The 13,371-nt window shown below is 39.6% G+C and overlaps 1 protein-coding gene across 1 annotated transcript in view; it reads left to right on the top strand.

Moving 5' to 3' along the window:
• The first annotated feature begins 922 nt into the window (after positions 1-922).
• Positions 923-13,371, top strand: part of CFAP54 (cilia and flagella associated protein 54) — a 118,676-nt gene continuing 106,227 nt past the window's right edge. The window contains exons 1-4 of the mRNA XM_027815404.2: positions 923-1,134; positions 6,516-6,621; positions 10,428-10,571; positions 12,697-12,868. Coding sequence (XP_027671205.2) covers positions 938-1,134; positions 6,516-6,621; positions 10,428-10,571; positions 12,697-12,868 — 619 coding nt within the window. The 5' untranslated portion in view covers positions 923-937. The remainder of the gene's footprint in view (positions 1,135-6,515; positions 6,622-10,427; positions 10,572-12,696; positions 12,869-13,371) is intronic.

Genomic DNA, 13,371 nt, shown 5'->3' on the forward strand with positions numbered 1-13,371 from the left:
CATTCAGCACACTGATGCTGCAGGTCTAGTCTTTCAAAGGACAGTTCTTTACTATCAGCTGTGAATTACTTGGATGCACTTTTTCAGGTATTCAGTGCCAAGAAATTGCCCCCAACTGGCCCGGGCTGCCAGGATTCATTGCTCACTCACTACATTTCTAAGCTTTCACTGTCATGTTTCAGTTAAGCTGTCCTTTATACTCATCATGATGATGAACATGGTAACACAGCCGGTTTTCCTCACATCCCTCCTAAACCCCTTTACCACAATGCTCACGAAGAACTCGAAAACACACAGGTTGCAATGGTTGCCTCCTATAACATTGATAAATACGGCCCGGTTGTTTCCTAGTTTGCCACTTTTTTTTAATAGGCAGCTGTAGCCCTTTAGAAGGTTAGCACGCGTTCTTTTTCCCTGCAGTCGTGCACTAGGCAGGCTCAGGGATGCAATCAGTAAATTCAAAACGACATTCATGGTGAAATACGTTGTTGAAAACCCACCCCATAAGGTACCCCCTGGCCTTGTCCAGCCTTCCTCCGGCATCTTTCGCACAGCAAACCACCTCGATACTGCAGCGCCCTTTGCGCAGGGTGCCCGTCAGGCATCGCCGCCCCCCCGGCAGCGCGCGGCAGCCTCGGGAGACAGAAGGGCGCTCGCCCGCTCGTGCGAGGGCTCGCGGCTCGCACCCTCCGGCTGTGCCAGGCCCCTCGCTCGCCCCCCGAGGGCTACAGCCCGACCCCCGAGGCGAAGACCCCTTCCCCTGGGCACGCAGGCAGATTTCAGCCCCTCGCCGCCCCTCCGGGAGCGGGGAGTTCGGCGGGCAGTGCCGCAGCCGGGCCCGTGGCGCCTCCACCGCCCCTGCGCGCCCGGCGGGGCCGTTTGCCCGAGGTCGTTGCCTGGCGACGCCGACGCGTTACCGCCGCGGCCTGAGCGGAGCATGGCGGAGGCCGCCGGGCCGCCGCTTCCCGCCTCGGTCCCGCAGCCCCTGCCGGCCGCTTTCTTCGGGGCCGTGGCGCCAGGCAACCCGGTGGTGGACAGCTTCGAAGCCGAGCTGCGGGACGTCCTGGGCTTCCTGCGGCGGCTGGGAGGCGCGGGGGAGGCCAAGCCGCAGCGCCACGACATGCACCGCCGCGGGTAGGGGCTGCGCTGCCGCCCTCCTGTCGTCCCCGCGTCGCCACCCGCTCCGGGAGCCACTTGCCGTTCCCGCCTGCTCCTTGCCTCAACTCCCCCCCCCACCTCGACCGCTCCCCGCACTCTTTGCTCGCCTCCTCCTGCCCCTTCCCCGCGGCGCCTCACCCCGGCGCCCGGCCCGGCCCCCGGGCACCGCCGCCCCCCTCTCCTCACCCCTTCGTTCCTTCCGGGCTCACTCCTCACCCCACGGGCCGGGGAGCCCCTTCCCTCCCGCTGCCCCGACCTGGGAGCTAGCCAGGAGCTTGTTCACCTGGGTCAGCATTTCCAGCAGTGTGCCAGAACACTGGAAAACTGCTCGCGTTATTATTTTTTTTTAATCGAAAACCCTCAGAAATCTGAACACCTCCTTTTTCAGCACTTCCTAGAAGTTAATGCTCTAGGGGAAAAGCACGAGGTGGTGTGGAAGTTGGCAGCACCACTGCTGACTGTATCAAAGCTGCCTGAGCTTTCTGGTAGGAAAATCCCTTCACAGTGCTGGAGCAACTGGCAGCCTGCCAGTGGTGTGAGGGTGAATACTTGTGGGCACTTACACGCCTTCAAAAGATGCGCTCGCAGTGGGGCCACATGAGGATAACGCGACACAGCTCTTTTTGTGCATATGTCTGTGTCTACATTGGTATATTTTTATACGCACAGATGCGGGCAGAGCATATGGCAAGTGTAATGGTGCATATTTGTTTGCTCGCTTACATGCATATCTGTGGGTATGCATAAATCTATATTTTGTAATGCAGTTAAGATAGAGCAACTGGAGTCAGTGTATGATTCATAGTGCATGCACATGTCTTTTATAGACTGTGCATTTCTCATGTAGTTCTTCCTGCTGCATTTAGGTACATTATGAGATAAAAGTTCAACTGCTTCTTTTAAGGTAAAAGGTTGATTTTATGTAGTTGTTATCTGAGCAGAGTTCTATTCTAAATATACAATTCTAACAGAAAAATTGAAAGTTTCCCAGGTAATCAAAAGTTCATTCAAAAAACAGCACAGGAGTTAGATTATAGAGTGGTTAGCTTATCACTTAGGTGCAGCTTCTACCCGTAAGTATTTCACTTGGTACTTTAGTCCACAAACAACTCTCCTCTAAAGGAGCTGTATATGTTTTCAGGATGTTCTCAGATTCTGCAGCCTGGCACTTGTCTACGCTGGAGATCTTTCCTTTTCTAAGCTATCTAGATTTCCAGTTTGTTTATGTTGCATGTTCATCATCAGATCTAGGCCTAGATCTATCATGCAGGCATCAGTCTCCAGACTTTTGCCTCTAGTGTTTTGAATCTCAGTGTATTGGCTTTTTATATTGCTTCAGCAGCTGATTTCAGTGCTTTGCTGTTTTTAAGACTTTCTGTAGCTTCAGACCTTTTTTTTTTTTGTTGTTGTTTTAGCTGATCTGTATTCTTATTTTGAAAGTTATTCCCTCTAGGCCCCGTAGAAGAGGGAACACCACTCAGCTGCTTCCGACACCACCAAAACACCTGATAATGAACACATTCATTGTATCTTCTGGTTGCGAGTTGGGCATGCTGAATCTGATCTGATTGCAATGTCATGCCAAGCTATCAGTTTTTGTGAAGTGTCTCCAAGTCTTTCTTTACTTTACCCTCTGGAATTTTTTGACCTGAGTAGTCTCTGTCTTACTCAGACTGATATTTTGTAGATGTGACCTATGTCCACACATAACTCAGTTGGCATAAGAGTATTTTCTCATCCAAAGAATTCTGCAGCGTTCATCATGGAAAGGAGAACTAATGCTATCTGAGTTTTGATCCCAGAAGTTACTGGTAGTGATGATACGTACAGAAATTCCAGGGCATTGAGTATGTTGAGTAACATGAAGCTCCCAGTAGCTCTGCATCTTCTGGCATTATTCATTTGTATAGGGGCAGTACAGAGACAGAAGACTGGAATTCTGATTCTTAGTATATATTCAGGCAGCTAGCAAAGTTATGAGTATTTATTTATGATTGTGAAATTTCAGAGCTGTTTCTTTTCTCTCTTGGCTCATTGATAACTCAAAATTGGAGCATGTGCTACTTGCAGAACCAGCCTTAGTCTAGTTGTGCCTAAGAATTTCTGAAGGTAATGGTTATTACAGATGCTTTCCTAAATGCTCTAAAGACTTGTTGCTGTGCCATTTATCAAACTACTTTTCCTGACATGGGTTGAGATTAAAGTGTTCTTGCTATTCAACAAGCAAGAAACCCAGCTTCCACATGGCAAGTATGTTCAGTTTAGAAAAGTAAAATTGTCAGGTTAATTTCTCCAATGCTGCCAGCCCTTGGTGTTGATAAGTCAACAGTAAGGCTGTGATTTAGGCACTTAGAACACACCTAGAACACTAGAAATTAGAAACAAAAATTACTGAGGACTTGCCCTGTACTGGAATCATGAATCTTTTCAATCAAAAGAAGTAGCAATCAAAACCATTTTTTTCCTCACCTAAATGAGAATTTGTTTTACCCATTTCTCTTGGCAGTGGGGCTATCCAAGGATTATCTTGAACTATTGATTTTATCTTGTGTTATGTGGTGTAGCCACCCTTATTTAACAAGGCATCTTTTCATCAGTGTGAGAGAATCCTTTACTACCTGTAGTAAAGACTTTTGGCCCAGAAGTGTAGTCATGTGGGCCTTACCCTGTGCACACTATTATGGGGTTAACCTTAGGGATTTTTTTTTTTTTTTTAATTCATAGAATGATTGGAAATAAAGAAACTTAATCTCTGAGCTTCAACAGCCCAGTATTTTTTAAAGAAACCACTTGCTTAACTTGTTATTCAGGTGTCCTATAGCCTGTTTAAAGCAAAGGCTGATGAGCTGTTTGGGAAGTGCCTCACTCTCCTGCTTTGTCTGTATCAAAGAAACATTCCTGTGTCATGAATTCATTAGTAGTTAGTCAGGGCATTGTAGCAGGTACGATTTACCTTGATCTTCCCATCGAAGCTGAAAGTCGAGTCAGATTTGTCACTATGTTACTAAACTAGTTTATTACAGACTTGTTACTTGTTTAGTATATCAAAGAAGCTCATGTGTTAATATGAGCATTCAAAACAAAAGGTGAAGATGACCTTCACTAGGGACTTTTCAGTTGATCCATCTTAAAGAAGTTTATTAGTCTCACCTTCCAGAGCTTTATTCACAGTCATTCTTACTATCAGTTACTTTACAGCCTTACAACCTGATTAATGACCTCCTTCTTCTTCTTTCTATTCTTCTTCTTCTTCTAATTCTTCTTCTTCTTCTAATTCTTCTTCTAATTCTTCTTCCTATTCTTCTTCTTCTTTGTCTTTCTTCCTTTTCTTTCTCTCTCCCCTCCCAGTAGTATCCATCAAAACTATTTGACTCTGGAAGTCTTATCCTAAGTTTCTTCCTTTGATAGGCCAGGGGAACTCTGCTCATATACCTGACAGATTCCTTCACTTTGGAGCCTCTTAGCAGATTTATCCCTACTAACTGTAGAGGGATACTTCTCTCCATGTAAGAAGTCAGTAGCCACGCAGGCTGTTAATTGTTTACGTATTATGGACCATTCTTATACTTATGGAGGAACTCATTCCCCGTTTGGAAGGTGCTCTTCATTAGGTGGGGCTATAGTTTCCTTTAAAAAACCCATGCCTTAGAACGTTTACTCAGATTGCTGCTTTTTGTAAGCTAGTTTGTGCTGTTGGTGCATTTTTCCTTTGGGACACGCCTCTAGAATGTCCTCCTTATTTCTTTGCTGCTTACTTTCAAAAACAGAATTGCGCTGAGATGATACTTTAAGAAAGAAAACGATTATTTGTTGTAATTCTGTGGTATAAAGGTCATTTTGACAGGTTTCTCATACAGCCATCTGTTTCACCTTGAAATGTGAAGGTGTCTTGCAGCTTTCTGTGCGGAAAAAATGATGTTACTTACTGTGACTTTTTTATTTGGAGTCTTGTTATAAGCTGAAATGAAGAGCTGTCTGGGAGACCATGGGAATGGATTCCAAGTTCCTGAATGTCAGAAAACAGTTTAAGAAAGTGTCTTGCATTCTAGTCTACCATCACTGTCTTAAAAGACAGTGTTCCAGCTACCTCATACCAGTAAGCATCAGGTTTACATGTGAGAATTCAGCCAGAAGGTTATTTTCAAACATTATTTCCATTCTCTTCAGTTGTTTTCCTTCCTTGTAAATTGCTGCCTATGAATAATTAAGCTGTGGTGGTTTCACAAGGCACTCTTTGCTGAGGTTTCTGTACAAGTGATTTGTTAAGAGATACCTGGCACTGTGAACACAATCAATACTCTTAATAGTTTGGTAACAGGTTTCTTTTCTGAAAAATCCCTGTGATTATAAGTCTGTCTGTCTGATCAATTGTTGTTTTCTAGTTTGAACATAGCTTTCTTAAGGAAGTCTAGGGTGGGAAGGTTGTACACATGAAGGCACTAGCCCATCAAACAGCAGTCAGTAGGGACTATAAACCTGGCATGATATAGTCAGTTCTGCTGTAGAGGAAGCAAGCTGCTTAGAGCCAGTTACTGTTTATGGGAGGCTTGCTGGTTCAGCCAAATAAGTAATTTGTTACTCAAAATCATCCTTGATGACAACTGTGGCTAAAATAACAGGCAGATGCAAGAGAAGAGCATTGCAATGATTGCCAGAAAACCTATTTTAATAAATGTGTCATCTGCTTCTCTCTGAATCCTACCCTTTATGATCTAAAATTTCTGAACATTTCATACCAAATGCAGTTTATGCTAGAGGTTTTCTAATGACTTTCTTCTTTTGTGATTCATGGTATAGCTCTACATACCATGAGCTCTATAGCTCCATATACCATAACTCTGTGGTTTATTCCATGGCTACCAGTTCCCAAGTTTGCTGCTACCTGACATGCAATGTTATTTTGGGATCTTTTTTTCCTGCTCTTCGCATCTGTAGTTTCCAGCCCAATAATTGCTGTGAGCTGTAATTCACTGAGTTTCTTTAAATTATCAAATTGTTTCTTCAAACAGAACCTCTCAAATACTAGCTGAAAGGTGGGACAGATTTTCCACCTGTGACCATGTTTGAACAACGCAAGGGGATTAATATGAAGACATCTTAGTAAGAATTTACACAGGAGAAAATTAATTCCATTTTAAATGTGTGATAAAAACTGGTGACAGAAATGAAACCCAGAAATGTCCTTGGCTGCTTGTTAAAACTAGTTTTAATGATCACTTGTTTTGAAATACGTAGAGGTTCAAATAGATTTGGAAGAAAGGAGTTTTCACAATTAGAAGTTTTCTTTATTTGTTTACTTGTTATGACAGGTCTACTGTCAGTTTAATCTGAAACCTTTTCTCCTGTATCTTTTTTAGAGCAAATACTTTGTTTAATATCTGGATCAAATATAAGCCTCGACTGCCAGAGTGGTATTACAATGAAAAACTTCTGAAAGTTGGTGATTCCCTTGTTCAGATCAAAGTAAGTCATATGAAAACAGAAAAGGCTCAGTCACAGTCTGTTTCATTATGTTTCTATGCTGCTTTAATTTTTAATATTTTACTGTAAACTTTAGAAACTAGCAAAAACTTTTACAAAGTAATTCCAGTGAGAGTTGTTGGTTTGTGTCTCTTGCTTATTATTGTAAAGTTGCCCTGATTTTTTTATATTTACTATATCTGTATTTTCTATGCACCCATTGCCTTTTTGAATACCCCAAAATATTTCTTTAATATTTGTTTGATATGTCAACACAGCAGAGTACAGTATCTGACTACACCTGTAGATGCTGCTTAAACACAAATAACAATGATAGAGCAGTGCTGGTTTGTTCCACTGAAATGTCAACTCAGTGCTCAGTTAACCAAATGTGAATGTAAAGAATTGTCAGGAGAGGAACAGAGAACAAAACTGGGAGTGCAATTACACATTATACAACTATATCTATCAACAATGGTCCTGCATCTTGAATTCTGTGTGCAGTTTTGGTCTCCTCAGAAAGGGTAAATTGCAACTAAAAGAGATTCAGGAGCTAGATTGTTGAAGACTTTGAGAGTATTTGAGGTATGTTACACTACGTGACTCTCTTTTTATACTCTTACCTGATCATCTGTTACTGGCTACTGTTGGAGATGGGATACTGGGCTAGTAACTATTGGTCTGACTCTGTAAGGCTGGTCTTATGTTATATTCTTATATAATATTTGTCCTTTATGTCTGCTGGGAAAGAAGCCCTCAAATGTGTGCCACTTACCACTTCAGTGATATTTGTGTCAGAAGATCATGTTCTAAAAACTGGAGTTTTCAAGGATAATTACTAAACAACACTCAGAAGCAGCTCAGAGATGCAGAGTTGAAATCTAGTTGCAAGTCATTCTTTTTAGGATTGAAGAAGTATGTGTGGTCCTGAGTGATACAGTTATGAAGCAGAAATACTGAAGCGTTACAGAATTATAGGTTAATTTATTTTAAAGGTCCAGCACTTGAAAAGTTGCTTGGGGGAATACACCTAAAGTTTGTAGACAATTAGCATAATCTAGAGTAAGGGACAGCTCCTAAATAGATGCTATCTGCTTAATGTGATTTTATGTTTGTAATGATCCATCCCTGGATTTTTCTACTTTTTGCCATAAACATATTGGAAGATATTTATTTTGTCAATAATACTTTCCTAGCTTAAAACCTTTTTCCCAGTAAAGAAGAAAGCATAATTGGAAATCTGTCAATACAGTTTGAGGGGCTGTCTTTTGGAGGAACATACCCAGTGAAACTTCTTCTGCTATTATGTCCTTCATTTATGGAATCCAGCAAGGATAAATGCCATTTATGGAAAGCACATATATATGTGGCTACTAGGGGAGCTTTTCGGCAGACTATGGCAAAGGTATGAGTATCATGCAGATGTTATGAAGTGTTATATATCCTTCACTGCATCTGCCCTAAAGAATTCCCCAGAAGTGGCCTGCCTCCTGAGTCAAGAACAGCAAACTGAAGCTGAACTTCAGCAGCTCTCAGCACTCACTGGTAGGTTGAGGAAGGCATATACAACAGTCCATAACTGTGGAGTAATTTTAATTGAAGGTAGGGCTCATGGTATAGGTTTAGGAATGCTCACAAATTCTTAAGGAAGTTTGAATAACTGCATTAATTAATAGCCCCTTCATTGCCTGGGCAATTCCATTCATGTTTTCTTCATGTTCATGTTTTCTTCAAGTTTTCATAGCTTCTGGGCCCTAGGAATTTCTGGAATATTACATGAAGCTTTTAGTGCTTGGAAGCTGCTTCTCTCACAGAGTACTCAATAAGGTTATTTCAAATGCTTCAAACCCTGCTTTCTGTACTTTACACTGGCTTATAGCACAACTCAGATGTAGTAATTTGGTCCTTATATTCAAGATGCTTAATGACCTGGCCCTAGATTGCCTAAAAGTAGTCTAGAATTCCGAGTAAAGACTTCCGCTTGCAACTTCAATCCTCTAGTGTAACGTGATTTTTTTTTATAGTAAAGTTGTCAATGTTGTTGAAAAAGTAGTTTTGCTGGCCAGCCTAAATATTTGAAATGAGTTCTCTTTGGAACTCCCATTTTAAAGTGCAGTTCTTTGACTTTACAAATTTAGTTTTCATTCTATCCTTTTATTTCCCTGGAAGAAAGAAGAAGAAAAAAAGTGAGATGAAAGTTAGTTACAAATTTTACTGAAAGGATGAATGTTCTTAACACCAAGTGCTGTGATAGGTGAGGTAAAGCCTATTCCATAAATACCCCTCATGACTCCTAGTTGAAAACCGCTGACAACTATTTTAAATTTCAATCTGCCTTTATGTTGTATAATACTTAGTGATGTGTAGTCTTTAAAAATGAATTATTGAATATGAGTAGTCAGCGGGTAAGCACCGACTTTCTGTCCTCATGTTATTTTTTTAATGCCTTCTCAGTTTAGATTCCTTCCTATTATACATCTGCTATGTATCTTTTAGGACACACCTAAATTCATTGTGTCATATCGGTTAACCCATTAGTCATCGTACTGATCAGTACTGACTCATTTTTTCCCCCTCCCTCTCTGCCTGTATCTGCCTGTTATCTCTGGCCATATTCAGGTATTTGAAACTGTTTGAGGGAGAAGCTACCTTTTTGTTATACATCAGCAACTAGCTTAATGGTATTCTGGTCCATGACTTTGGATTCTAGGAGTTACTATAGCCTGAATCTGGTATTAGATTACACACGGGTCTGAGTGCCCACAGCACTCAGTGAAAGTAAAAGTAAAAAGTAAAAGTTTCTGTGTATGGCTACTGCTTTCACACAGTGAAGAGGACAATATGGCCATGTGAGTTAGACTCCTCAGATGATTAAAAATTCAAGGTAAGTGTTACTGTGGTGGTAGGATTTTATATTGAAAACAGTGAGTGCAAGGAAATACTTCTGAATTTTCTGTGATTAAACATTAAAGGATCATTTTTGCAAATAAAAATTAGTTACTTTTTCCCCAGAATTTGTCATGACTGGTGTCATGAGAGGTAGAGAAACCTCTAGATAATATTTACTGCAGGAAGTGGTGGAGGTGATTCAGTAAATGACACTTCCACATCTGAGTCAGAGCTGAACTATAGTCTCAGCATGATGTTACAGTGGTTCAACATGCTGCTGGGGAGCTCTATTTTGAATGAATAAAGCTCAACATCCTGTTTGTTAACCATTCTTACAGGCCCAGGGGCAATTTCTGGTCTGCTAGTGCTGACTTCTTGGCCATACAGAAACTTCAGTTGTCACTTGTTTCATTCTTTTTTAATGCATCTTATTCTTTGTCTTTTCTTCCTCTCTGCTTTTTACAAAGAAAGGTTTTGACATCAGGGAAACAAGGGAGAGAGAAGTGATGATGTCTGTATATTGTTTATAAAGTTCTGCATTATGAAGTACTTTTCTCAGAAGTGTAGTATCATTATCATTACTGTTGCAAAGCTGGGACATTCCAGGAACCCTTTGAGTTTATTACATTAGCCCAGGATCATACTTCACAGCTGTTCTCTGATATGTCATATTTCAGATTAAAATAAAGAGAAGCTCCCAAACCACAAGCTCCTCTTTTAAGTACCTCAACCTTTCTTATGCTGAGTGTTCACATTAAAAATTACATTGGTGAATGTTTGTATTAAACTTTACTGTTTCACTTCCAGCTGCTCTTTCACATTGATACTTTTTTTCAAAAAGATAGTAAAAAAAATCATGTTTTATAGAAATTGAAATGTAATATACAAATTATAAAAAGAACATATTATTTATTCTTCAGGAATATAAGTTGGCGCTTCTACAGTGCTATGGAAGATACCTTCAGCAGTTTGTTTCTATAAACCTTGATGATATAGATGATGTGCATCAATTTACATCCATCTTTTTTCCAAATGGTTTCAGAGACAAAAATGCAGTACTTACGGTAGGTTGGGGTTTTTTTTTGTTTTTTGTTTGGTTGTTTGGTTGTTTTTTTTTTTTCAAAGACATACACAGATTCAAAATAAGTAGCCTATTTTATCCTCCATAAATGTTCTTCATATGAATTAAATAATAATATTAACTAATATTTAACAGTTTGTCAATATAAATTGTATTGAGGTTTAAGTCATATGTATGCTATGATCATTTGGAGTTGGTGGACATTTTCAAGAGAATGTAAGTGTTTACGCTTTTCTGGCATAAGCCAACTATCAACTGAATGTTAAAAAGGCAATTTTCTCTGAATGGGTTATTCTGTAACTGTCTGCAGCAGTTTTTGCTCTGAAATAGTTGCTATTAACAACTGTCAGAATCAGGATATGGACAAAATTCGATAACTGTCCTGCAGTTGTAGAAATTTCTGTATGGTGTGATCTAAGAACTGGGCAGAGTGCAAGAGAATTAAAACATTCTACAGCAATTTGTACCATAAATGTGCAAAACTACTACATGTGAAAAAAGGCTCATGACAGTAAAAAAGCAGCATGGATTACTATCAATAGCTTATTTGCTCACTATGAACATAAGAGGCAGAATGCTGAACAGTTTTGTGAGTGCTCTAAGCTCTGGGAAGCTAAGTGATGTCAAGGGTATGTTGGCATTCTTTTGTGTTAATTGCTTATTGAGGTAGGGGCTTTTAATTTATCATTTGTTATCCATGGAAGAAAGTATTTCAGTAGGTGTAAGGGGAATGCTAAAAATGTATTAGATTTTATCTTAAGCAGTTCTCTGCTGAGAAGCTCTATTTTCAGTACATGGTAGATACTTCAAAATAAACTAATTCAAGTTATTTTGTGATCAAGAACAACAAAAGGAAACTGTAGGCATCTCCTGTGTATTGAGCTAATCAAATTCATATTCCTCTAGTCAGAGTTAGATTGTAAATAGGTGTTTAGTGAGGAGAAAAAAAAGCAGAGAGTTTACTTAAAAGCTAGAAGCAGATGTCATGATAGAAGAGATACACTTTATTTTTGTTTTGTTTTGTCTTTCAAACATAGTTCAGCTTCCTAGAGAGATTATGATCAAAGACTATGTTAATTAATTTTATTTTGGTTTTTAAAAAATGGTTTGTAAATAAATCTGAAGTTCCAGAGATGGCTTCTCCTGTTTTCTGTATGTCTGCCTAAACTTTGAACCAATCCTGGTGTTATATGTTGTCATGTGTCTATACTAAAATACCTGTTCTACCACTTGGCCTTTAGACACTGAGATAGATATACCTACATTTTCAGGTATGGAATCTAATTTGACAATGATCTCTCCAATTGGAAATGGATAATGCTAGTGTGTCAAATGATTACGTCTAAAGGCTTTGTATGTCAATTTTTTTTGCCAGAATTCTGTGGCTGGCTATTGTTTTGTAGTGTAACACTAAGGAAATAGTAGAAATAGAGTTCCAGGGCTTGAATCTTCCAGTTTCAGTGAATTAACTGCAAAAAAATTAATATAATTTCAAATATTATCAGGTTAGCAGGCTTCTTAGAGGTTGATAAGTACTGACTGGTCATGTCCTACTTAGCTCATTTTCTCACATGTTGGTTTGTTCAGATGATTCTGTACTCCAGACAAGACTGAGATCACATCATGTTAGGCGTTACAAGGAAGAGAAGGAACAATGCATCTGTAGAGGAGAAAAATAATGGATGAGAGTAAGGAATAATGTGTCTGTGATACAGATGGAGAGCTGTAGAAAAGTTAAGACTTGCCTTAGTTTCCAGGGACATCTACAGAGAAGCCAAGAATTGAAGCCAGATTCTTTGAGTATCAGTTTAATGCCTCTTCAGTTCATCCCTTCTCCCTACACCCCTTTAGGCAGCCCTAGTGCACTGGGTGCATTTTCATCCTAGGACACAGTGGAAACTCACTCAGGCTAATGGTACAGCAACCTTAAAGCTTTAGGACTTTCTCCAAATTCTAATGCTCATTTCAACATCATGCTGATTTGTTTTCTGGTATGCTTGATCTTTTCATATACATCATTTTGTTGTACTTTGCTGATGTGAAACTGACATATGCATCTATTTTATCTCTCTATATATTAATTTTATGTATATTTCTATGTGTTTTAGTTCCATGCTTTGCAAGAGAGAAATGTTTGCATTTATCAGATGGTTTGCAGCAGTGACAGACATCTGCAGAATCAAGAGTCCCTGAAGACTTGTTTCAATGTCTTGTCCTCATTACGACTCACTATGCAAGTGGCTCTACCTCAGGAGAATTTGTGTTGGCTTATCTACAATGGTACCTCAGGCTTTCCATTTACATTTCTTTGCTAAGCAAACCTTTTGAGGGAAACTATACATATTCTTTAAGGTCAAACCAAGATAATGAATAAAACTCTAGTTAGTCTTCAATCACAGTAAGGTTTTCTTATTTTTTTTTCTAAAATATGGATTTATTAAACTGAAGTTTCTAGTGTTCCTTTTTCAAGTGGGCTGTTGTAGAAGTAATAGCTTTTTTATCGTACCTGTGGTTAGAGTGTACTAACAAAATGAAATCTAACAGCATTTTAAAGTGAACCCTGATTGAAAAAAAGCCTCAAAAAATTTTTAATCAATAAGATGTTTGTGTTCATGAGTTTGGGTTAGTTTTGGGTTTTTTTTTTTTTTTTGAAAGGGGATTGCAGATCTAAGAGTAGAAGATGGTTGTCTGAATTATGTCTTTCCATTTTTTAAATGATAGAGTTAATAATGACACTATTCCAAAAAATACCATATGACATTTAAGAATTTGAATCTCTGTAT

This window comes from Falco cherrug, chromosome 5 (genome assembly GCF_023634085.1).
Source record: "Falco cherrug isolate bFalChe1 chromosome 5, bFalChe1.pri, whole genome shotgun sequence".
NCBI classification, from domain to species: Eukaryota; Metazoa; Chordata; class Aves; order Falconiformes; family Falconidae; genus Falco; species Falco cherrug.